At 49.5% G+C, this 27541-nt stretch overlaps 1 protein-coding gene across 1 annotated transcript; it reads right to left on the reverse strand.

Annotated features, from left to right (window-relative positions):
• Window positions 1-678: 678 nt before the first annotated feature.
• On the reverse strand, window positions 679-3454 carry LOC146042313 (cyclin-dependent kinase inhibitor 1C-like). The gene is made up of 3 exons (XM_083162274.1): window positions 2724-3454; window positions 2491-2604; window positions 679-1648 (listed from the first exon to the last, which is right to left on the reverse strand). Exons 1-2 carry the CDS (start codon window positions 3253-3255, stop codon window positions 2498-2500), a joined length of 639 nt encoding a protein of 212 aa, XP_083018400.1. The 5' UTR covers window positions 3256-3454; the 3' UTR covers window positions 679-1648; window positions 2491-2497.
• Window positions 3455-27541: the final 24087 nt, after the last annotated feature.

Genomic DNA, 27541 nt, shown 5'->3' on the forward strand with positions numbered 1-27541 from the left:
TCAAAAACATTTGGGGACCACTGTTATTGTCAATCGATGATGGAGTTCTACTCCAATCTGTGCTGTACACCTTCACATATTTACAGAACAGGTTCTGGTGATACAGTCTGTATACTGTATGTACCGAAAACTGGAAACCAAGATTGTTTAGTGGACAAAAGACACAAGAATCCTCTGCAACTGACAATGCTGTAGGTTTATATTTGCTGGTAGGAGACCGTTCAGAGTCCCTAAGCCCCATACACACTAGGCAATATATCGTTAATGAGATGAACGATACTTTTATTAATCACTAGTATGATTGAAATATGTTCCCTTATTCCTGGTAGTGAGCAATGTTTTAAACTTGATTACGTTTTTCTTAAAACGGAAGTTTAAATACAGCGAACTGAACCCTCAGGGGTATAATGACTAAAGTGTTGGTTTCTAGAAGTGAAAGTGTAACCAACAGCAACCAGATGATACTTATCTTTTAGAAGATAGTAGAAAAAGATAGAGTAGATCTTATTGGTTGATAGGGGGAACATCTTCACTTACATAAGCCAACACTTTAATGATGATACCCTCACCAACCTTCTCTCCCTTGCACTAGGTGTGACAGTGTCCGCCAAGTATAATATTGTCATGTTTAATCTCGATATCACCCCAAGGCTGAAGAATAATTACCGAAACAACAGATGTAGGTATAAAAGTCATATTTTACTTTCTTTTGCTGATATAGCAATATTCTGTACATTATTTTGCAAAAAAAAACACATTTCAAATAAAACATAGAAAAAAACTGTACATGCATAGTTAGACATACTTTTATCTCTCCAAACGGAGACATACGTATAACCTTTAGAAACCGTTTTGTAGCCAGTATTATGGCTTAACATTGGAGTACTTCCAACATGTTATATAAATATATAACTTATTTTTATGCTTTCATATGTTACATAGTTGCTGTACATAATGGTGGTTATATATATATATCAAAATATATATAAAACAGTGCAAAGAAAAAAACAAAAACAAAAAAACCTTGATTATACAAACAAATGCTACATATAACGTTGTACAATTGGGTTTTGCATAAGCTAGACCAGGTGCTGCGACCTCTTAGCAGGCCCTGCAATGCGGAACTACATCTCCCATCATCCCTGATTAGGTTTCGGGGAGTTGTAGTTTGGCAGAACCTGGGACACTGTTGACTGCATCCTCCCCAGCTACAGTTTCAGATAGTTGGTAGATACATTCACAGCACGTAACGTGGACAGGTGAGGAACACCCCACCGGTTCCGCTTTCTCCCACAGCAACAATAAACTGGTCTTTAAAAATAAAAAAAGAACAATTGTAACAAAATAGCCACAACAAACATGGACATCCAAGTGTGCAGGTAAGATCAGAGTGCATGCAGTGCGAGGAGGTCTTGGCTGAGCCCCTGCAGAATCGGACAAGTCCACATCACCCGGTTACTCCACCTTCTCCATTACAGAGCGAGACGCTGTGGAATCTCAGTATAGGTTTCTATTTATTTTTTTGCTAGAAAATAACTGCAGCCCAGGAAATGTATCTCTCGGTGTCTCTCTCTCTTCGCTCCTTGATTTGGTACAGGATTTGCAGAGGGATGTTTGCGATCGGTCTCTGGTCTTTTATTGAGCAGACCTAAAAGGAAAATAAAGAGGTTATTTATTATATGTCTATAATTATAAAGCAGTCAGACAGCGGCAGGGTTACAGGGACTGCAGTACAGCTGAGCTAGGACTCTTCCTCCCCCATTCCCTCCTCCTCCTCCTCTGTTCCATAACTCTCACCCATTACAAGACCCTGCCCATGTTTATCTTCCAGCCCAGAATCTACCTCCCCTCCCCCACCTTCTTCCCTTCTTGTAACCCCCTTTCCCGCCAGTACAGCCTGTTTTGCAACTTTTTATTTTTTTTTATTTTAAAAAGAACTTTCCAAGGAGGAGCCAAGAACATTGAGTAACACTGCTGCGTGGAAAAACCCTATCATGTGTAAAGTCACCCACTCCCACTTTCTACAACCAAAACAAGCTCCCTCTGCAAGACAACTGTGCTGATTTGACATTAACCCTTTCTCCCCTCTCCCAGACCCCTTCTCCTCTCTCCCCCAGACCCTTTCTCCCCTCTCCTCTCTCCCCCAGACCCCTTCTCCTCTCTCCCCCAAACCCCTTCTTCTCTCTCTCCCCCAGACCCCTTCTCCTCTCTCCCCCAGACCCCTTCTCCTCTCTCCCCCAAACCCCTTCTCCTCTCTCCCCCAAACCCCTTATTCTCTCTCCCCCAAACCCCTTCTCCACTCTCACCCAGACCCCTTCTTCTCTCTCTCTCCCCCAGACCCCTTCTCCTCTCTTCCCCAAACCCCTTCTTCTCTCTTTCCCCCAGACCCCTTCCCCTCTCTCCCCCAGATTTGATAAAAACATGTTGATTGTTATTTCCCCCCCCCCCCCCCCCCCCCCCCAAAAAAAAAAGTCTGCATGGGGTACTCACCAATATTTCATCGGATTTTCTTCCTTGGGGTCTGCTCCAAAGTGCAAAAAGGGTGGGACACTTTCAGGGGGTCGATTTTGGCAACCTGTATCCTTTTTCTTTTGGGGAAGTAATCTAGAGAAATAAGTAAACAAGGACAGGTTAGAGGAGGGCGTTAGGGGGCACAGATGGTGTTAACCTGCCCTGAACTCCAGGCACAACCCAGCTATTTACGATAGAGCGATCATTCTTACCTGTGATGGCAGTGCTGATCTCTCGCTTCCTCAGCAGTAGAGACGGGTGGGAGGATGAGGATGGAGACTTCGTTACTGGACCTTTAACTCCCTGGCACCGCTTTACAGCCTTCTCTGCGTTCTCCTTTGCGCACTCCGGGCTTTTACGCACAGCCTCTGCCGGTGCCTCCAGCCTGCTGTCTGTTAGCACCGGGGGCACTGTGCCCCCTGGGCTCTGCTGCTGCTGCAGCCTGGGCACCGGGCTGACAGCACCAGGGCACAGCCTGCTCTCCCTGTAGAAGTTTGGCGTCTCCTTACTCTCCAGGGGCTCCCAGCAGAAGGTGCCCCTCAAAGGTGTGCCTGCCTCAAAATCAAAGTTCCAACGCTGGCAGTCCGAGGCTTGGATCTCTTTGAGCTGCCTCTTGAGCTCCGATCTCAGCTCGTCATGGTCGATGGGGCCGAATAAGCTCCGGCAGACCCCCCTGGCACTCATGCTCCCCCTGGGCAGCGCTGGCATGCTATCCTCTGGCATTGCACTGTTGGAAGTATCCATTTGGCTGTGGTTGCTGCTGTTTACCAGGCAGTGGGCACACCAAGCTGGAAGGAGGGCTGGTTCCTCTCTCTGGATATGTCTGGGCAGGATTTGGGAAGCTTATATAGAAATAGGAGCAGGAGTGGAGGAGATACAGGAGGAAAAAAAAAACCAACAATAAGGAGGAGACTTAAAAATAAAGGAGGAGGGGACCCAGTTAAGTAGAGAAAAACAGCCTGACGTGCAGCAGTGCAGGGTGGGGAGGGGGCTGGGGAGGGAGGGGAGGGGGCTGGCTGGCTGCACTTTCTGTACCTTGGGGTTTTAAATAAGAAAAAAAAAAAATACATAAGAGGGGGCGGGGCTTGAGATCAGGTTAGACGGAGAGGCCCCGCCCCCTGTACTAACTCTACTACTCCCATTCAGCACACACACATAGGGGAGGGAGGACTGCCTACTCCAAGCCCAGGGTTGTAACGTTGTGTTTTGGGCTTGTGTGCAAGGAGAGAGGAGGGGAAGGGAGGAAGGGGAGAGAAGCTGCAGTAACATTGACTTATACACTGTAACTGATATTTTCTCTCTTTTCACCACTGTTTCTTCCCTTTCTTCCTCTGGGCTCCTTTTTGCCCTGCACATTATTGCACTCCATGCCTGTGTCCCAGAGGATATCGTATTCTATATCCCCAAAGGACTGCCTTCTATTTAACCCATTCAGCTGCAGTGCTCAATAAAGCAGTTTATTATCCCTGCAAGTAATAGGGGCAAAGCCAATTATATAAAACAGATGGTGATTAACCCCCACCAAAAACCTTATTGTACCCACAATCAGGTAAGTGGTGCCCCAGAGCTGGCTCACCTGCAGCAGGGGTCGCTTGCCGTATCGGTACCTATAATGCTTTGGTTTCCAATTACAGTGCATTAAAGGGATTGATGACATAGGGCAGACAATGCATGTACTCTGCTTTATGTTCCCTTGCCATCGATGGTTACTGCCTGCCAGCTGCTGGGGTTGAGGACCAGTGAGTTGAGGATCGATTAATAATGAACACACACACAATTACTGCAGTAATTATGCATGGGGGTGGCTGGTTTCCCCTAATCCCTCAGTGTTAAGATCGATATTGATAATTGGAGATAGGTCAGTCCCTGTGTTTGGTTGTTAATGATCCATTACTCACGCCTCATTGGTAGTTGGTGGCAGTGATGCCTGGGCCAGTGAAAAGTAGCACCACACACACTCACACACACACTCACTCACTCACACTCACACAGTAAAATAACAAAACCCTTATAACATTTTGTAAAAATACGAAAACGTAAAATAAAGAGGTTCTGCAGCAGCCCTGCCGGAGTGTTTGCACTTGTACAGTCTTCAGTCATTCACATGTTTTCTTTACTGTGCACATTAGTGTAATAATCCCACGTCACTGTATTGTAATTCACCTGGCATTGTTCCAGCAACTAATAACCCACTGCCTGGGCTTGTCATTAGCTTAATAGGTGCGCAGCAATAAAGGACCCCAAGTGTCACTATATAGGTCCTTAATAGTAATTCAGTGCACCAATAATATGATTTATGAGCACAGTAAACTCAGTTCCGCTGTTCAGTGGACCTTCTTCAGGTCTGTTTGCTCATACCACTTAGTTCGCAAGGGGTCCGATGTTCGGCGCATGCGCAGCCGCATTACTGCACATGTGCATACGCCGGGTACGTGCAGCCACGGTGAACAGACTGTTTGCCATCTGTACGCACCCAAGATAGCGGGCAGGGGTTGGAGAGGGGCGTGGGGTGGCAGGCAGGCCCATTAGCAACCGGGAACACCCAGCGTTTCATGGCCATTCCCCTGAAAACGCTGGGTGTTCTCATGATGACATGGGTGTGGGCAGCTGACATCCAGCGATGTCAGCTGCCCACACCCATGTCATCATGAGAACACCCACTTCCCCCCGAGCGTCCACACGTATATAAGTGACCTCAGAGTCACTTATATATGCGTGCGCCTTCGCCATCATTCATTGGTCGCCGAACATCGAATGATGTGGGCGAATCTCACAAGGCTGCGAAGGGATCTTACTGTGTAAGATCCCTTCGCAGGCCCAATGAGCGAATCGCCCTTGCGAATGGTGGGCCGGCGTACAACCATTCGCAAGGCCAGATCGGTTTGACTAGCAAGGATGCGAATTCACATCCAAGCGAATAACCCACAATGTGTGTGTGCATCTATCTCTCTATCTATCAAACATTGGCCCCCAGAAGGGTAGGTTAGTCACCCAAAGCTAACCGCAGACTGCCCCCCCCCCCCCCCAACTGCATTTTCACATGTGGAGAACCAATGATTCTGATGAATGAGATCCTCCACAGCCAAAATCGTGCAAGACATTGCTCTCCGTACACCGCCGTCATCCTGCGACAAATGCTCATCTTCTACATGAAGAAACTGGATAACAGCTCTTTGCGCTGACCTGGAGGAATCCATCAGGCATCCGACCGCGCAAAACAACTTTCCAGGAATGAAGAGACTGAAGCAAAGCCGTTCACTACACATGCGCAACGGGGACAATCGCCACGCCAAACACATATATCGGATACAATGCCGCTACAGCAAATATAGATACACTTATACAGGCTTCCATGTTGGGGTTGAGGCTGGCGTAACTGGAGTCTTATACCCCTTTTAGACCAAAACGCCGGGTCGCACCCGGCTTTTTGGACCCTGGTTGAAGCCGGGTGCGACCCGGCGTTTAGGGGCATTTACACCGGACGGGCTTAAACACCCGCACCCCCCTCCCGCCCCTTCCCGGCGCTTGAAGATGACAGCGCGATGTCATCTTCAAGCACCGATCGACGCCGCCGTACCCGGAACGCTGCTGGGGGCAGCCCAGCACTAAGGTAAGCTGCTAGGCTGCCCCCAGTCCCCGCGTGCACCCCCCCGCCATTGGACAGGAGGTGAATGGATGCCGTACACAGGCATCCGTTCACCTCCCTCCCCCGCCGCCGCTGCTGTCTGCAGAGTATAGCAGACAGCAGCGCCGGCTGTCAGTGTCAGACTGACAATCCGTCCAACCTGTGGACGCTGCGGTCCGCAGGTTGGACGTTCCCCATTCATGTAAATGGGAGCCGGGTCATCCGACCCGGTGTTCCCATTTACACCGCCCTCTACCCAGGTCCTAGCCGTGTTCTACCCAGGTCAGGACCTGGGTAGAAGTCCCGTGTAAAGGGACACGGCGTTAGGGATTTACACCGCCGAAGATCCGGGTCTGACCCGCCGCTGACCCGGATTTTTCGGCGGTGTAAAAGGGGTTTTACAGAGGACAGCACGTTCCTTACAGGCCAGAGCATGTGGATAAGGAGAGAGCAGGAATAAAGCAGGCTTAATGAGCTGGAAAGAGGATATCTGGCTAAGCACTGGAATATAAAGGACTGACCAGGCATTTGTCAATGTTTACCATAGCGCTTTCTCTCTCTCTCATACAGTAGTAAAGGAACACAACAGAAGCAGGAAAGGTGCCATCGCTGATACCCTGCTCCTCTATATACTGTGGCTCCAGATTTCCTATCCCCTGAAATGTTGCTCTACGTCCATAAGCCTTACAGATCTCCAAGCCCCAGCCGCACTGATTTTTGTTTTTCACCCTTTCACCTCTGACAAAGACTTTTGATCCGGGGACAGGGTGCACATGACACGCTATGGACCGTAAGCCTTGGGGTTTGATTGCTTTTTTTGGGTTGCCACATGGCAGATGGGAAGGGGACAATGCAGGGTTTGGGTGACCCTTTGACACCCGCGAACCTACAGAATACCACAGGGATTGTCCATGGTGGAGATGACCCGGCGGTCATCTCTTGTGTGACAGGTTCCATACAACTTACTTCTAGTTTATGTTTGTTCAATTACTGCGATCTACACTATGAAAACCTGAGACTGCCGGGGTGATGAACTGTGCAAGTTCTGCCCCAGCTTTGTGGCTCAATGGTCCTTCTGCGACCAACTGGGAGATAGATGAAGGTAGAAGACTTGGATGTTTAAAATTACATTCTTCTCCTACACTGATTGGATGTAGAAGTGACCTTGGGTTCCCCGAACTGGGGTACAACCTTATCGGATGATCCCCTTCATCTGACACTAAATTGAAACATATGTAGAACCCTTATGTGGTGCTATGGGATACATAGAGATGACTGGCGGTCAGGAGGCCAGTGGTCAGAATACAGATGCTGACATCCTAAAGGGGGAATCCCAACAGGGGACAGGTAAGTATACTTATTCTTAGCCCTGCCCCCCCCCTCCAACTCTCCCTTCTAGAAGTCTAACCTTAACCCTCGCCACCCCGCAGCCTGACCCTAACCCTCCCCCCGCTAGTGCCTAACCACCCACTCTGCAGCCTAAGCCTAAATACCTAAACCCCTCCCCCAGCAGCTTAACCGAAGGGGCCTTTTTACAATAGGATCGCATTTGTAATGGGATCTGGGTGGGTTCTTCTGCCAAGGATAAGGGATGGACATCGACCATTGATGATTTGAAATAATTTTGCCATCGATGTGGGAGACCAGATGGTTTCCCTACATGGATGGCAAAGGAGAACCGATGTTTCCTTTTTTTTTTTAAAGGTGCCGGGACAGGGAGCATAGCCGGGCCACTGAGTCAAAGATAATGCATGACCATCGATAGCTAAAACTATCAATGGTTATCCATCAGATCGTTTATGACTATCGATGGCTGGTTGCATAATCGCCATCGATGGCGACTGCACCGATGGCCATCGATGGTTGCCGCGTGCAATCCTATCGGCGTGATGTATGTCTCCGAAAAGAGCCCGTCCTTGCAAACTGCTCAGTCGGGTACCGGGGGTCTGCACATGTGCAGTTAGCGCTGACCCCGGCTGACTGCACTGTATAGGCTACGATGCGCTACCCCATCTCAGAATGGCAGAATGTGGGTAGGAGCGTGGCAGGAGGGATTGCAGTAGGGATCGGAGATTTCTGCTGTGGTCCCTCCTAGATACAGTCTTGGAATGCTGAATATTTGTAGCTAATGAACCACAAATATGCAATAGAAAATGGGCCCCAAATTCCCCCCACTAGAGCCTAAACCGTTTCTTCCCCGCCCTGACCCGAGTGTACCCCGGTGTAATGATGTTCGGCATCCTAACCGATGTTGGACAGCCTGTTCCCATTGACACTGCACATATAGCCATATAGCCTGCAGATCAGAGATAGGAGCTTCTCAGCATTAAAGATACAAGGGTACAGATGGGAGTTCTATTGAAGATGGAATGTTTCCCAAAATCCCATCTTCAATAGAACTCCCATCTTAGTAAATTTACCACAAGGTTCCCCTGCATTGTGCAGCCAACAGTTCTATCGGAATGGGATCATTCGTCAGACTGCATTTAGGTCTACAAGCATTAGGTCGACTTGCATTTAGGTCGACCTGACTGAAGGTCGACATGGGTTAGGTCGACAGGGTCATTAGGTTGATAGGGTCATTAGGTTGACAGGTATAAGGTCGACAGGGTCATTAGGTTGACAGTAAAACAGTCGTCATGTTTTTTTTTCAAGCGTCGACACAGTCAACATAGCACCGCGTCCCCTCGCATGGCTCGCTGCGCTTGCCATGCTTCGGGCACGGTGCCTCGCTACGCTCGGCACACTATTTTATTCTCCCACCACGCCCTAGTGGATGGTAGGGCATGAAATACCGCCTGTCGGCACATGTCAACTCATAAAACAGTCAAATGACCCCATGTCGACCTTTTGCCTGTCGACCTTCCCCATGTCGACCTAATGACCCTGTCGACCTTATAAAAGTCGACCTAATGACCCTGTTGACCTAAGTCATGTCGACTTTCAGTCATGTCGACCTAAATGCATGTCTACCTAAATGCAGGTCGACCTTAATGCAGGTCGACCTAGTGGTGTAGACAATATGACCGTATCCCGATCTATCACCCAGATAATTACTGCGCTGCTCCCCTGTGGCCAAGGTAGTCTCCAATATAGACAGAGGAGAGATTCACCTCCCCCAAATATAAAACCTGCTGATTAATTGGGACTGGGCCAAGGGATGGTTTGCTGTAATTGTGACTCTTTCCCCGAATCACAGTCAGCAGACTGATTGCATTCTGCAGTATTTCCACCCACACAATGCCCGTATAGGGATGAAGATAATATTAGAATGCCGGCGTTCAATATACCGACAGCGGTACCCCACCGGCCCTCACCACACAGGCACCAGAACTCTGAATAGATCAGGATACCGATGGCAGATTACCGATAGCTGGGATCACTAACAGAAAGTATGGTGTGCTAGCTAGCGGGCATCCGGGGAAGGCGTGTGTGTGTCTGTGGGGGGTTCATCAGGAGTGGGTGGGCCGTGGGGTGCGAATGGTTAGGGTTAGGCTCCAGGGAGGGAAGGTTAGGGTTAGGCTGCGGTAGGGGAAGGTTAGGGTTAGGCTGCGGGGAGGGGATGGATAGGGTTAGGCTGCGGGGAGGGGATGGTTAGGGTTAGGCTGTAGGAGGGGAGGTTAGGATTAGGCTGCAGGAGGGGAGGTTAGGGTTAGGCTGCGGGGAGAGGATGTATAGGGTTAGGCTGCGGGGAGGGGAAGGTTAGGGTTAGGCTGCAGGGAGGGAAAGGTTAGGGTTAGGCTGCGGGAGGGAGAGGTTAGGGTTAGGCTGTGGGGAGGGGATGGATAGGGTTAGGCTGCGGGGATGGGAAGGTTAGGGTTAGGCTGCGGGGAAGGGAAGGTTAGGGTTAGGCTGCAGGGAAGGAAAGGTTAGGGTTAGGCTGCGGTGAGGGAGAGGTTAGGGTGAGGCTGCGGGGAGGGGAAGGTTAGGGTGCGGAGAGGGAAAGGTTAGGGTTAGGCTGTGGGGAGGGGAAGGTTAGGGTGAGGCTGCAGGGAGGGGAAGGTTAGGGTCAGGCAACGGGGAGGGGAAGGTTAGGGATTGGCTGCAGGGAGGTGAAGGTAAGGGTTAGGTTGGGTGGTTAGGCTGCGGGGAGGGGAGGTTAGGGTGAGGATGCAGGGAGGGGAAGGTTAGGTTAGGCTGCAGGGAGGGTAAGGTTAGGGTTAGGCTGACGGGGGAAAGGTTAGGGTTAGGCTGCGGGGAGGGGAGGTTAGGGTTCGGCTGCAGGGAGGGGATGGTTAGGGTTCGGCTGCAGTTGGTAAGGTGAGAGTTAGGCTGCAGCAGGGAGGAGAAGGTTAGGGTTAGGGTGCAGAGAGGGAAAGGTTAGGGTTAGGCAGTGGGGAGGGGATGGTTAGGGTTAGGCTGCGGGGGGGGGTTAGGCTGCAGGGAGGGAAAGGTTAGGGTTAGGCTTTAGAGAGGGGAAGGTTAGGGTTTGGTTGCAGGGAGGGAAAGGTTAGGGTTAGGCCACAGGGAAGGTTAGGGTTAGGCTGCGGTTGGTAAGGTTAATGGTTAGGCTGTGGAGGGGGGGCAGGGGTGTCTTAAGAAAGGATGAGGCCCATGTGCAGCCTCCTCGGCTGAGCCCCCTCCTCTCTGCTGGGAGCAGTAGGGTCTGAGCGCTCTAGCACTCAGACCCTACTGCGCAAGGGGGAGGGGGAGGATTCTGACCTCACCCCTATCGGGATTCTCTTCATCGGGATGCCAGAGAGAGAGGGAAAGAGAGAGAGGGAGAGGGAAAGAGAGAGAGGGAAAGAGAGAGATGGATAGAGAGAGAGATCCATTCTTAAAACAGTTATCAGAAAATGAGTAACAAGGGGCCCAATGCAGGCCTGATCGCATGGCTGCGGACTTGCCCAGTGTCCGATTATCAGTGAACTGCGCATGCCTCTGGGCCACAATGCACGTGTGCGATGACTGCCAAGTCCTGCTACTTTGTCTATTGGCAAGCTGTTTGCAAGGTGACTGACAGGAAGCAGCCGCCTGGGGTGGTAACCGGCAGTTTTGTGGGAGTGTCCGGGAAAACGCAGGAGTGCCGCTCCTGTAAGGGGAGGGTGTGTGACGTCCATTTGCAGGGCGTGCACATAAATTCGCAAGGCGGCATTTCACTCTAGGGGACCGACCGATGTTTACTTAGTCGCTGCACATCCGCAGCCGTGTGATCACGTCTGAATGGGGCCCATTGTATAAGGCAGTTACTATGGCAGGACCAGGTGACACATGGAGGGTATACTGTACCATGCACCTGAGCTGGTCTAGTCCAATACACTTTGCACATGGAATAAAGATTTCTGTCGCCCACTTGTTATCGATAAATCCATATTGGCAGCAGGTATATGGTGAAATGAGAGGATCAAAAGAACAAATAAAACAGGGTTTTAATTGTTCCCATAAAATAATACGACTTTATATTATCTAAAGGGGGGAAAATGGATGTTATCTGTATAGCAGCGATTATAAAGGGCTGCAGCATAATCTGCAATGAGATCGATGTCACATCGGACCAGCAATAATAATCATATTTATTCTGATTGTGAGGACAGCACCTGGGTCTGGCTCTGAGCCACCAGTGGGTGCCTGCAGGGTGATTGCTATAGATTCCCCATGTGTGCAGTAGGGATGATCGGCTGCCCCGCCCCCTCCCCTGTGATCTCTTCCCTCCCTGGATGGGACCTTTCCCGCTGCACACAGTCAGCAGCAGCCTGCAGACAGTCTTCCCGGCACAATACACCTACACCCGCCGTGTGCTGCCGATCACATCGCCCGGCCGATCCTTATCTCCAAGCAGACGCAGGGGAGGAGTAACCCCTGCAGTGCCAGGCTGTGCTGTGGTGTCACTGTGCATGTACTGACAATCTATAAGGATGGGGTTTCCCACATACACATCCCACCCCTGGCTATAGGAAGTAAGCACACCCCGGGGGGGCTGGGCTGCACAAAGGGTACAGGAGTCACTGCTACCCCCACCCTATGGTCAACACATCTGCAGCGGGAGATTTAAAGCTGTTTTAAAAGGAATGGGATTTGTGTGACCACCTGCCACTGATTCTTATGCTAGATATCCACATTATACATTACAGGGGTGACATCACTGCTAGATACCCACATTATACATTACTGGGGTGACATCACTGCTAGATACCCACATTATACATTACAGGGGTGACATCACTGCTAGATACCCACATTATACATTACAGGGGTGACATTACTGCTAGATACCCACATTATACATTACTGCGCCACATTATACATTACTGGGGTGACATCACTGCTAGATACCCACATTATACATTACAGGGGTGACATCACTGCTAGAAACCCACATTATACATTACTGCGCCACATTATACATTACAGGGCTGACATCACTGCTAGATACCCACATTATACATTACTGGGCCACATTATACATTACTGGTGTGACATCACTGCTAGATACCCACATTATACATTACAGGGGTGACATCACAGCTAGATACCCACATTATACATTACAGGGCTGACATCACTGCTAGATACCCACATTATACATTACTGGAGTGACATCACTGCTAGATACCCACATTATACATTACTGGGCCACATTATACATTACAGGGCTGACATCACTGCTAGATACCCACATTATACATTACTGGGCCACATTATACATTACTGGTGTGACATCACTGCTAGATACCCACATTAAACATTACAGGGGTGACATCACAGCTAGATACCCACATTATACATTACAGGGCTGACATCACTGCTAGATACCCACATTATACATTACTGGGGTGACATCACTGCTAGATACCCACATTATACATTACTGGGCCACATTATACATTACAGGGCTGACATCACTGCTAGATATCCACATTTACACAATACAATGAATTATGGCATTGTACAGCAGTCGCTGCAGGGCTGTGATGACGCATTTTGGAGGTTATTGAGACCTGATACCGCAGCTTCCATTTTGCTGAGCCCTGCAATGAGGAACTTGCCACCCAGCCAGAGTGAAATCCCACCCTGCGCACGGGTGCGATTAGCTGCAAATCCATTCACCATCACTCACCAATGATTCCCCAGTGTGCGCAGTCTGTGCATAGCCCGGGACTTACTCGGCGGCTGCCATAGAAACAGGCTAATCGGGGCCGGAGCTGACGTCACATGACTTCCCTGAAAACGCCTGGGCACGCTACGTTTTCCCTGACACTGCCAGAAAACGTCCGGATGACACCCACAAACACCGGCTTCCTGTCAATCAACTTGCATACGGCCAGCGATAAGAAAGTAGCAGGATGGTCTCGTGCATGCCTACTGCAATCCATACAAAGGCGCAGTCTAATGATTATTGCCCGGCCTGCACATTTGCAGTCATTGCAACAAGTCTGAATAACCCCTAGTGCCTTCTTGGGATCTTCTGGAGGGAACACGATAAAAGTCAGCCAGTACGTGGTGAAACCGATGGTATACAGTCATCATAAGGTCAAACACACTAAAGCATGGGTCTTCAAACTGCGGCCCTCCAGATGTTGTGAAACTACAAATCCCAGCATGCATTGCCACAGTTTTAACACTCCCTTATAGCAAAACTGTGGCAAGGCATGCTGGGATTTGTAGTTTCACAACATCTGGAGGGCCGCAGTTTGAAGACCCATGCACTAAAGGTTGACATGGCTTGCGTCGACACATGAAATAGGTCGATATACCTAAAGTTGACAGGGTTGGAAAGTCAACACTAGCATTCAATTTACAATGGCAAGGTTGACAAGCAAAAGGATGACATGCGTTTTTCAAGTTTTTTTTGAGCCGACATGTGCCGACAGGCGGCAATTCATGCCTTACCATCCACTAGGGTGTGGAGGGAGAACAGAATAATGGGCCGAGCATATCGAGCACGAAGCATGGCGAGCGGACGCGGTGTCTGTGTTGACTATGTTGTCATTCGGGATTTAAAAAATTTAAATACTCGTGTCGACCAAATTTTTGGCTTTACAGTATAACTGGTAACAAATAATATTTAAGGTGCGAGAGTAACTATTATGATGTTGCAATAGTCCAGGCAGGTCGGGGAATAGGTTGTATGTTGGGGTGATAACAAGAACAGACTACATTTTGATATTTGTCTTCCATTGACCGGTGATCTTTAGATGGGCTTCAAGTGGCTCCATCGGACAGATGTATACCCCAGGCTAAAACAAAGGCATTGTACAATTGGTAAACAGCCAGAACGGCAGGAGGGAAAGTCATGAATGGACATCACAGGTACAAAGGAAATAAAAGGTTTATAGTTCTAACTGCCCAAAACAACTGCACTGAGCGAGGCGGGAGATTCAAATCTGATTCTCTGCTGCCTGAAAGGCGGAGGATTGCGGCCAACGCCACCGCAGCAGTCACACTGGTGATTTATAGGTAAAACATTTCTTCCGATGATTTATACATTATTTGTTACTACGGAAGTTACACGCAGCTTTCTGCAAATAAATCACAACTGGAAGTTTTACAGCTGTACTTAGTGATGATTGTAAAGGATAATTACTGTTAGGTGTAGTCAGTATTTGCCGGAGGCTCTGCAACTTATCAGTTATTATCCCGCTGTCTCATTATAATTGTACAATGCAGAAACGCTGACGTCTCGCACAAATCCTGCTTTATTGTAACAATACAACATAATACTTATAACACTGTAGGTACTCTTTACCTAGAACGGCGACCATTGCGACCATCGCATGCACTAAAAAACGGGTGCGATGCCCGCGATGGCCGCGATTTCCCATAGGGATCAATGTTAAAAGTGTGATTGGACGCGGTTTTAGTGTTCAATGGCTCAATGGCCGCGATTTTTCCATAGGAAACAATGTTAAATGGGCCACAGAGCCCAAATAGTCACCCTAAAGTCAGAAATGGCCCCCCCAATTGTTAACGCCACCCCACGATCAACGTCAACCCGAAGCGTGGCGAGCGCAGCGAGCCCGCGAGGGGCGGCGGTACGCGTCCTCCGACCTTTTCATACCCCCACTATCCACGTCGGCGTGGAGTTGAGAATAGAATAGTGTGGCGAGCGCAGCGAGCCACCGAGCCCGAAGCGTGGCGAGCGCAGCGCGCCCCGCGAGGGGACACGGATACCTTCACAGGTAAACGCGTCCCTTCGCGGGCTTCACAGGTATCCGCGTCCCCTCGCGGGGCACGCTGCGCACGCCACGCTTCGGGCTCGGTGGCTCGCTGCGCTCGCCACACTATTCTATTCTCAACTCCACGCCGACGTGGATAGTGGGGGTATGAAAAGGTCGGAGGACGCGTACCGCCGCCCCTCGCGGGCTCGCTGCGCTCGCCACGCTTCGGGTTCACGTTGATCGTGGGGTGGCGTTTAAAAATTGTGGGGGCCATTTAAGACTTCAGGGGGATTATTAGGGCTCTGTGGCTCATTTAACATTGTTTCCTATGGAAAAATCGCGGGCATTGAGGCATTTAACACTAAAATCGCGTCCAATCACACTTTTAACATTGATCCCTATGGGAAAATCGTGGGCATCGCGTCGCACCCGTTTTTTTAGTGCACGCGATGCCCGCGATTTTTTACCCCCGATGACCGCGATGGACATCGTGGGCACCGTTCTAGGTAAAGAGTACCCACTGTATTATAGTCACATTATTTTATAAACTGACACCTCCTGCAGTGCTGTACAAATAAAATATTCCATTGTGACATTTACACCAATGCGGAGACACGGGGTAATTCAGACCTGATCACACGGCCATGAATTCGCAGAGGCCAACGTTCAGTGAAACTGCCGCCCCTCTAGATTAAAATCCCACCTTGTGAATTACGCCCCATTGGGGACTGATTAATCATTCTCTGTACTACGCTACACAATATGTTGGTGCTGAAAGGTTAATGTTTTGTCATTGTAGGGATGGCCATTGTTGTGGTCCCCATCGATGGTTGCCATTGATGCTCACTTCTATCCCTTCTGTGTCACCCCAGTCTGTCTGCCCTTCCCTTTAGAATGTAAGCTCTCACGAGCAGGGCCCTCTCTCCTCATGTGCTTTTCTTAGAAAATATCTCTGCCACCCGGATAATTGTGTCAGTGTCCTGTCCCCTGATGGAACGGTCTTTATTTATCATGTACTTGTCCTAAATTACCTTGCATTGTAATTCACTATTTTCTTGTTTTTCGCTCATCTATGTATTGTCAGGCGCTGCGGAACCCTTGTGGCGCCACATAAAGAAATTATAATAATAATAATAATAATAAATGGCAGTAAAGCAAGAGGCCATTAATTGTTACAAACTATGCAATGGATAAATCATCAATGTTTTCACGAACTGAGGGTCATCCATTTTTTTAAATTGACTGTGTGTGGACCAGAACCAAGGGGCGGGGCTTCACATATGTTAGGGGCGGAGCTATACTTCTTGTTCTGAAGCTTGTAAAAAATAAATATATAAATAATACCCCTATCACATTGCAAATGCCGGGTCGCTGCACATCATCGGGGTGGGGGGAGGAGGCAGGCTTGGAGCTGATACTGTCCCCAATTTCTGACTCCTCCATAATGTGAACGGGACCCAGGTCACTCGACCCGGCTTACCCATTCACAGTGCACAGCAACCCGGGTCCAACCTTGAATTAACCCTTCTTTTAACCTGGGTTGGAATGGCGAGTTGCTGGACCCAGGAAATGTAATAATCACATCTCAGAGACCCGGGTCGACCCAAGTTATTTTTGAGATATGAAAGAGGTATAATATTCTGTGCCATCGATAGAGGGAAACCATCTGGCTCTCCCCCACCGATGGCAAAAGCATTCAACATCAACCATAAACCATCGATGATCAGGAATCGTTGATTGCTGATGGCAATCCCTATTTTATTGTAACGTGTTTCTGGGAGGGCCTGTGGAATGTACAACTGTTATGTTTAAACAAATAGGTTGTAGAATACTTAGTTCCTAAGTTACAACTGTACACATAGCCACATGCTTGTTGGAAAATTACACACATGTTATCCTTAAGAATTACTTATCAGTGACTAATGTGTCCTGAACAAATATTGTACACATACACTTTACACTGGCCTCCCGCTGCTCACACATTGCCATACGTCTCTGAGTGTCTTGTACCATATCCCTGCCGTATTGGTACAGGCAGGAATCACATCTTGGAGCGATATAAAGTGGGCACACGTCGTTGGTCGACACTATGAAGTTCGACATACGACCGCTACAGGTCGACACATGAAATAAGTTGACATGGCTAAGGTGAACAGGGTGGGAAAGTTAACACAAGCTTTAGGTCGACACTGGGAAGCCCGACAGCCAAAAGGTTGACGTGATTTGAAATTCGGGACAAAAAAAAAACATGAAAACTGATGTCGCCCTTTTTGACTGTTGACCTTCCCATTGTCGACCTAATGCTTGTGTCGTCCTTAGCCCTGTTGATCTTTAGTGGTCGACCTTCATAGTTTTCGACCCCACGACCTATACCCATAATGTGGACAGAAAAAAACAATTAGTGTCTAACTGTCATTTTAACGGTTGTGTTTGAAAAATGACAGGAGCTGATTGGTTGGATCTTGGCTTGTATAAATCTCCCCCGTAATTAAAAACAATCAGTGCTGTAATTGTCTGTCAGTGAAAGCAAATAAGGGAAATGGTGGGAAATTTATCACAAAATACTCCCTACACATTCCCACATATCGCTGATTGTTGTGGTGCAGCGGTCTGCTGGTGGTTACGGCAGATTGGGGGCTAGGGATGGCCATGGGTAGATTAAACATTCATGGTCACTATCAATGGTTCCATTGGTGATTAACCTCAATGGTGTGAAACCATCTCCAACGGAACCATGGCTAGTTTCACCCAGAGGCAGATTTAGACCTCATGGGGCCCTAGGCAAGACGGGTTTGTGGCCCTCCTCCATCCAATAATCCATAGCAAGGCTACCATCAGGATATTTAGGGCCCAGGACTAACTTCCAGTCTGGGCCCTGGGGCCCCCCTCCTCACTTGATTTACCGTAACCTGGCTCCTGCTACCCCGTCTCCTCTTCCACTGAGCTGCAGCCCGGAGGTCCCAGAGCGCAGGCTTCACCGGCTGGTGAGACAATCAGAGCTCACGTACTGGCAGTCGCTCTGATTGGCTGGCAGTATGCGAGCTCTGATTGGCTCAAAAGCCAGTGCAGCATTTTAATTGGCCGCCGGGGTCCTGGGTTGAATAAGTCTATGCTCCAGGACCTGCTTTGTTCAGACTGACTGGGGGGTTGCGGTGGGCAAAATTAGCTGCCCAGACCCTTCCAGAGGCCAGGGCCAGCTGTTCACACAGCACTCCCGCTGTAGGTACAGCTTGGAACCTGCTGGGCCCTAGGCAGGCACCTAGGCTGTACCTACCAATGTCATCCCTATTTTACTATGCACTGGGCAGTAGGCCAATCACATCCTGGGGGCAGGTCTTTGTGGGTGTAATGGCACCTTGGAGAAATGTTTTCCTGTAGTAGTTGTGTATCATCGATGGCAGGAAGACCATCGATCATCTTTGTTTTTGACACAACAAATGGCCATCCTTATTTGGAACTAAGCTGAACAAAGTATGGCTATGAATGAACATATGAACTATGTAGTGGCATGAACTGTCCAATTGTGCACAGTTTGGGGGTCAATTTCTATTGGCTGTGTATTTTCAATTGTGAAAGGCACCATGTAATTGTTGTCGGGAAAGGTGTTCTCCACTATTTTGGGGTTAGCAGAGGATCTTTTGAGAACGAGAACAATATACCTGCAGAACCATTGATGAGCACCAGGTGGCGATACAGAAAGGGCTGGATTAAGGGCCTTACTGGCCTGGAGCTGAAAATGTTCAAGGGCCTATTATGAGATGTGGAAGAGGTGAGGACAATTTCATGTAGAACCCACACACTATAAGCCCCAGTGTCTCCCTAAAGATATAAAAGTCCATACATTGCACAATTGTGTGGAAGATAGAAATGCTTTTGTAATACATTGCAGTGGCGTAACTACTGTAAGGCAGCCCCAGCTGCCGCTTGGGGGAGCAAGCAGCAGTGGGGTCTGTGTGTGCGCCAGCACCCACTCGATGCACTGACATGCTGCTGCCTGCCGCTGCCCACTGGCTTAGCGCCGGAGGCGAGTCATCCACAGCACGGGTGCGGCCATGGCAGAGACGACAAATCCCCCTACTGATTCAATTAACTGTACACAGAGCCGGCTATTGGCTACTGTGTACAGGATGGGTGGGCAGATGGGCGTGCTAGGGCGGCCTGGGATGTGTCGGAGTCAAGGGAAACAGCAGTGTCTACTGGTCTCTCTTTCTCTATCCTGCTTCAGCTTTTCCGTTCACACACTGGGGAAACACGCTGGAGAGGAGCCCGGGGGGCGCCACAAACTTTTTGGCAGGGGGGAGCAAAATGTATAGTTACGCCACTGATACATTGGCTTTATGGCCAACCATGGGGCCAGCTGGTGTCTGTCTGGTGATCATCATCCTGTCATGGCGATGGGCCTACTTTGATGTAGAGGCCTGGAGCTTCAGCTCCATCCGCCCTATTGATTTTCTGCCCTGGATACAGAACTCTTCTGTTAGCGTTTTACTATAGAATGTTGTTTGTAGGCTATACTACGGCGGGGCTAATACAATACACACTTGTTTATAGGTATATAATGCACAGAGAATGTGATGTCGCATGTGTCAAAAAGTAAGAACAATCGATATCCTGGGAGATGGTTTGTGGCTGAGTTTCTTTTAGCTCCGCTGAAGCCTGCAGGATCGATGGAGCTCAATGGGTCAAGGACTATGGGGGTGATTCACGTTGGAACGGTCCCCGGCGTATTCGCTCTGGGGACCAATGGTGCGGCTCTGTGCATGGGCAATTATACGCGTTCGGCGGCAATCGCAGTGGCTGAGGTGTTTGCACGGGTGCGGGAGGGAGGGGGAGGAGCAGGGTAACGCCCATTAAACCCTGGGCAGGTGGGCTGATGCCTGCTCACATGACGCCAGCACCCGCCCCCCCCTGGAAATAAAAGTCAGCGGCCATCGAATGATCGGTCTCCCCTTCAGCCGCATGCGAGGGCATGCGATCTCAGACACGTTACCGAGGGGATGCGGGCGGCGCTGGCGGTGTTATGCCAGTTGCTAAGCAGCGAACAACTGCTGCTTAGCGAGCGGTACTGAATCAGACCCTTTGAGTTCTTCCTGGATGAACTGAGGGCTAGATTTACAAAAAATTGCTAACAATACAAAAAGTGAAAGTGTTGCCCGTAGCAACCAGTCATCTAGCTATTATTTCTCTACAGCATTCTAGAAAATGATAGATAGAATTTGATTGGTGAATATGAACTTGTCTGTTCTAGAGGCTTTAGGAAACCCACCCCTGAGTCTATCAAGGCTAGGAGCTGTGAAGCAAACCAGCTCCCTAAAGGCCCCCATACATTAGTCCGACTTGTCCTAAGGACAAGTCGGACCTGATTTCACCCTGCAGCTCGCCAGGAGGGGGACACACGATTAGGCACTTGATGTGCCAAGGTTTGCATATGATAAATCGCATGGATTTATCATATGCGGTCCCCCGGGGAGCTGCAGAATGACTAGCAAGCCATTGATTGTCTGAGACCTCTCTCAGCCAATCGCTGATTGGCTGAGAGAGGTCTCAGCCAATCAATGGCTTGCTAGTCATCTGTATGGGCTTTTTTTTTTTTTCAAGTTAGTGTGTTCCTCCCGGCTCCCGCCACTGCCCGGCAGCCAGCGTCATCCTCCCTGCCCAGCGCGCTTCTCCCGCTGTCACCCTCGTCCTGCCCGGCTCCCTATGCAGCCTCCCCCTGCTCGGCTCTCTATAGCCGGCATCCCCCGCCCGCTGTCATCCCCTGCACGGCTCAGGGGCTGGGCTGCACATAAGATTTAGCAAATCTTATGTGTAGCCCGTCCGACCTCCCGACCCCAATCCGATGCGCACGGACCGCGCATCGGATCGGACGGGGTGTCTGCAAGTGCGATTTGGGTGAAATCGGGTGAAATCGTGCCCAAATCGCATAGTGTATGGGGGCCTTTAGAATGCAGGGCCCTGGGGGTAGGCGGAGGAGGGGACCAGATCCCTTTAACCCTTTTTAGGTGCCAACATCTCTGTGATAGATGTTCAAAATATATGCTAAAACCGCCGGCGTCGCTCCCATTTGTTATATAAATATCAAATGTTGTTTAAAAACAGATTTTATTTCCTATATCAGGTAACATTGCAGGTCATTGTGATGAATACAAATGTTTGCTAGGCAATTTTCACACCTATTCTGACACATTCACTTGCACTCAAAGGGTTAATGTGGATCTACTGTGTTACAAAAGACAAAGGGTCCAGGCTGCGGTGGAACTACAAGTCCATACCTCCCAACTTTTGAAGTTGGGAGGTCGGGACGTTCGCGCTCCCGAAAAAGGGGCGCGGACTCGAGAAAAGGGGGCGTGGCCTCACGGGGTGACGCGAACTTCGGTCACGCCCCCGTTTTCGCCGCTCGTCAGCGCTGAATAGACGCTGTGCGCATGCGCACAGCGTCTATTCTCGGCAAGCTGGGGGGCTCCCAACTGTCCCCCCCACCGCGGGACAATGGCGGCCCCGGGCGGGACGCGGGAACGTCCCCGAATATCGGGACGTTCCCGCGGTAAGCATGACAGTTGGGAGGTATGCAAGTCCCAGTGTGGTTCCATCTCTGGGTATACACTATGCGATAGTCCCGGACAAACGATCTAGCGCATCCCCTCGCTAGTGTACGAGACCACGTCCCCTCGCATACGGCCGCAGAAATCATTCGATGCTCGTATTTTTTAATACATCTTTTATAGAACTTGTGACAGGCAGGCTGTGGTCCTGCTCTGGAGATACAGAGGGGTCATATCTGCAATGTGTGGGCGTGAACACGTGTATAAGTTGGCACTATGCAGCAGACATGACTATATATTTGCACTGTGTGTGATGTTACAGGAAGTACTTCCTTATCTATTACTTGAAACACAAGTGGCCACGCACTTGCTGCGATACAAAGTCACGCACATAAAAAAAAAGTATGTATTTGTGATATCGAGGTGAAAGGGTGGAATACAATCATTTCCAAATGTCCAAAGATATCACAAAAAAAAAAAGAATCTGTGAAGTGTACAATATTTATTAACCCTTCCAGTGCCGAGTGAATTTGTCAAAATAGGTGTTAATATTGCCAAGCAAACATTTTGGTTCATCATAATGACCTCTAATGTTACCTTATACCCCGTTCTCACTGCTAAGGCAAATTCCCAGGTCTAGCATGTCGACAATGTAATTTGCCTTTTAACACAGGTTTTTTTTTCCCCAGTGTGAACGGTTGAACCCATGTCGAAATTCCCAGGTCTCCAACCCTGCTTTTTTACCCGGGTTGGAGACCTGGGTATGTAAACAAGGGTTGACACGTTTACACTGCAAAAAACAACGTGTTAGAAGGCAAATAATACTGTGTTTTCACTGCCAGTGAGAAATACACGGCTTTTCCCCGGCGACTGCAGGGACGGACCCCGTTCTCACTGCAAGACAAATTCCTGGGTGAAGAAGTTCTACCCGGTAATTTGCCTTTTAACATGGGTTTTTCTGCAGTGTGAACGGGTCAACCTGTGTCTGCATACCCGGATCTCAAACAAGGGTAAAAAGAAGGGTTTTACCTGTGTATGAGATCCGGGTATGCGACCCGTTCACACTGCAGAAAAACCCGTGTTAAAAGGCAAATTCCCGGGTCGACATGATAGACCCGGGAATTTGCCTGTAGTGAGAACGGGGTAATTACTGGGTAGAACTGCTTCACCCGGGAATGTGCCTTAGCAGCGAGAACGGGGTCTGCCGCTGCAGTCCCCATCATTTAATGAAAATGCCAGGTAAAAGCCGTGCTGTTCACACTGGCAGTGTGAACACAGCATTATACAGGAAATATAATCTTTTTGTACAAAACATTTTTTTATTTGAATTTATATAATAAATGTGAGCGATGCTGGCATTTTTTGTGGATATTTTGCACATCTTTTACAGATATGATGGCACTCAAAGGGTTAAGTGTACTCATATTGAGGGGGTTATTACTAATTTGCAGAGACCTGCGATCAGGTCATTGCCGCCACCCCAGTGAAATCCCGCCCTGTGCGAGCCTGCGATTGGCTTGCGAAAAATAGTGCAGACAGGTGTCCATCTGCAGATTTATTCGCAACTCACTCACCATCGAATGATTTTGCAAGTGCGCACAGCCTGTGCGTAACCCAGTACTTACCCGGTTGCACGCTTTCCCCTCAAATGCTTGGGCACGCCTACGTTTTCCCTGACACTCCCACAAAACAGCCAATCACAACCCCCAAACGCCATCTTTCTTTCAATCAGCTTGCGGACAGGAAAGAGGCTGGATTTTATCGCCGATTGGCCTCACCCATGCGCACCACGATCCATATTTGGACTATATTTTTAACCTTCCAAAATATAATAACCTAGTAAGGGGCATAGGGGTAAATGTATGAAGCTTGGAGAAGTAATATCGATCCCCATAAAGAACATGTGCAAGGTGATAATGCACCAGCCAATCAGCTCCTAACTGGTCATTTACATATTGGAGCTGATTGGCTGGAACATTATCACCTTGCACATAATGTTCTTTCTTTCTGTGGATAGATACCACTTGTCCAAGCTTCATACATTTACTCCATAATTATCAAAGTAGCTTTGCTGGAATTCCCCCAAAACAGGAATTATCAGGAGAAACCCACAAAAATGATGCAATCCCCCTTGCATGTGCTCTAAGATGGGGTAACCGGAGATATGTGCTGCTGCCCCTCAATTTTAGGCATACAACAGCCCTATAGGTTTCTATGGGAACTGCTTTATTATGAAATGTACCCAGCTCCGGAATACAAATAGCAGAGAAACAAGAGGTCATGTTGTTCACGCCGAGAAACGCTCCTCGGGTTCTTTGTGAAAGCAGAAGTATCAGCTGTGCCAAGAGCAGGAGTCCTGTCACCCTGTAACAGCTGTGTGTGGCACTGGGCACATTGTACATCAGGAGGATACATAAACATTGGCATGTCAGCTGGATATATACATTTCGATTTTGCCATCCTGTAGATTTTGCCATCATTGCGCATGATCTTCTTCATTTCTCTCCGAGGTTTAATAAACAGACCCCTTTATCTCTCTCCACTTTACTGCTCCCAAGCTATGATAAGTTTTGGACACTAGGGTGGGACTTACTAATATGCCGTTGGGGGGGGGGGGAGGGGTGTTAAGGCAAACCTGCAGGGAGGTGGGGTTAGGCACTTAGAAGGGGGGGGGGGTAAGTGCATACTTGCCTACTTTGATTTTCACCACTCCAGGAGGCAACAGGTCAGGGGGGGCAGAGGCAAGGCGGTATCACTTGGCCTCACCCCCATGGCATACAACTCTGTGATTCGCGGGCCACGGAGAGGGGTTGGGGCTTAAAGGATGCACAATGCCACTATTGCGTAATTTTAGCCCCGCCCCCTTTCCGTGGAGCCGTGATTTGCGTTAATTAAAGAACCAGTGGGGAAGGGGGAAACAGGGGCTCTGGCCAGCAAGCAGGAGACCTGCCAACCTTCCCCGGAGGGCGGGAGGCGGATCCAACTTTCGGGAGCCTCCCGGCCATTCCGGGAGGGTAGGCAAGCCTGGTAAGGTGGCACTGGTAGGGTTCAGGGGTTAGTCATCAGTGGGGAGGGTTAGGCTGCAAGGTGAAGGGTTAGGCTGTAGGGAGCGAGGGTTGAGGGGAGGGCAAGGGGAAGGTAAGTATACTTACCTAATCCCTGTCTGGTTTACCTCCATGAGGATGCTGGCGTCGGAATTCTGACCACCAGCATCCCCATTGATCCCCATCTGTATGTATTTGTAGGGCGCAACTTACATTTATGTCTTAAAACGATATTTGTAGAGTATGTACTTACATGGGAATATATTGCAGAATCCCATTTAACAAAACTATGTGATAGTCCTTGCTGAAAATACCAGAAAAAAAAAATTTGGACATTTGGCTGAAACACCCGGTACCTTTTCATAATAGATAATGGTGATATATAATCTATTCTAGTGAGCGCCATCTAGTGGAGACTAATGTAGTGTACACACGGTTCGATTTGGTCTAGTGAAGCAAATCCCGGGGCATTTTTTCAATCCCGGGATTCCCGGGATCCCGGGATTGGCTTTCTTAATAGAAAAACGCCCTGGCTGCCCCACATTTACTTACAGGTGCAGCTGGGTTGCCGGGTGGGTGGATGGATGGGTTGCCGGGTGGGTGGATGGGCGGTCAGCTTCAGTAGCCAGGAGCCTGGTTGGGGGAGGGGTGGTTAATGCTGCTGCTGGCTGGCTAGTTGGGCGGGCGAGCGGCGCGGCTTGTTCATACTGCCGGGCGTGACCTGCCTGCGCAGCGTGACCTCTGATCTCGTCACGCTGAGAGGTCACGCTGCGCAGAGCTGCTCTGCCGGGTACCGGGAGAAGCTGGGCAGCGTCTGAGCGAGTGCTCAGACACTGCCCGGCATTAGAATGCACATGCGCAGTCTAATCCCGAAATCCCGGGATTGGAAACTCCAATCCCGGGATTGATATTCCCGGCCTTTTGGGGGCCAAATCCCGGGATCCCGCCGATCCCGATCCCAGTATTCGCCACCCTAATTTGGTCTATTTTTCTAATAAAATTTGCTTATATAAGCAAAATCGAATCGAAATCGAACTGAAATGGGATGCATTCGATCCTGATGCACGGCCCAACGGCATTGAGGTCGAATAAAAAAAAAAAGACTTTGCAGGCAAGACTATATAGTACAGGTCTGTGTACACGGCGCCGTGCGATTCCATCCCAATTCCACCGGGATCAAATCAGGACTGAATAGAAATATTCAAAAATAAATACCAATACATTGGTTTTAGAATAGTCTTTAAAAAGACCAGTTGGGTGTTGTGGGCTGAAGAATCACAGAGGCATCAATCTTAAGTGTCCATCATTGCGGTTGTAACCCTATGCGAATATTTGTTTGGCAAGACAATGTAGGCATGGCAACACTGCAAACTGATGCTGACCCCTGGAATGTATTTGTTACCGATGGTCACTTTGAGATGTTGCAAAATGCCTCACACCTCAATAATATCATTAGCGCCTACTGAATTGATAGGATGAATGTTTTTGGGCAAGCCTACTGCTGGTCACTCCACAACGTGGTTGTGCAGCGGTGATAGTGGTATGCTGCCTCCCAGGGCCATTTCCCGGTGGGCCGGTCCAGATTTGGCTGCTTTTCCCCCCTGGTCATGGCTGTGCTGCCCAAATTAAATATGGCTGCGGTTTTGACCGGTTTGAAGTTGGCCGCGGCCACCCGCTGGTAAGCGGCGGTAGCACTGCCCCCCCCCCCCCCCGGGTCAGTAGCGTCTATATCCCCCCGGTCAGTAGCGTTACCTCCCCCCCGGCCCACTGGCGTTACTACCCCCCCCCCCCCCCCCCGGGTCACTAGCACTACTAATACGCCTCCGGGTCACTAGCTCTACTACCAACCCCCCCCCCCCCCCCCGGGTCACTAGTCGCACTAACCCCCCCAGCCTCATTACCTCACTACTACTCCCTATAGCCACAGCCTCATTACCTCACCACTTCTCCCTATAGCCCCAGCCTCACTACCTCCCCACTTGTCCCTATAGCCCCAGCCTCACTACCTCCCCACTTGTCCCTATAGCCCCAGCCTCACTACCTCCCCACTTGTCCCTATAGCCCCAGCCTCACTACCTCCCCACTTGTCCCTATAGCCCCAGCCTCTCTACCTCACCACCTCTCCCTATAGCCCCAGCCTCATTACCTCACCACCTCTCCCTATAGCCCCAGCCTCACTACCTCCCCACTTCTCCCTATAGCCCCAGCCTCGCTACCTCCCCACTTCTCCCTATAGACCCAGCCTCACTACCTACCCACTTGTCCCTATAGCCCCAGCCTCTCTACCTCCCCACTTCTCCCTTTAGCCCCAGCCTCAATACCTCACCACTTCTCCCTATGGCTCCAGCCTTACTACCTCACCACTTCTCCCTATAGCTTCAGCCTTACTACCTCAGCACTGCTTCCTATAGCTACAACCTCATTATCTAAATACTCCTCCCTACACCTCCAGTCTCAATACCTCACCACTTCTCCCTATAGTCCCAACCTCATTTCCTCAGTGCTCCTACCTGCAGCTCCAGCCTCACTACCTTACGGCTCCTCCCTACATCTCAACTTCTCAAGCCTCACTACTTCACCACTCCTCCCTACACCTCCAGCCTCATTACCTCACCACTCGTCCTCGCTACACCTCCAGCCTCATTACTTCACCACTCCTCCCTACACTTCCAGCTTCATTTCTTCACCACTCCTCCCTATCCCTCCAGCCTCATTACGTCA

This window comes from Crinia signifera, chromosome 19 (genome assembly GCF_055691185.1).
Source record: "Crinia signifera chromosome 19, ASM5569118v1, whole genome shotgun sequence".
NCBI classification, from domain to species: Eukaryota; Metazoa; Chordata; class Amphibia; order Anura; family Myobatrachidae; genus Crinia; species Crinia signifera.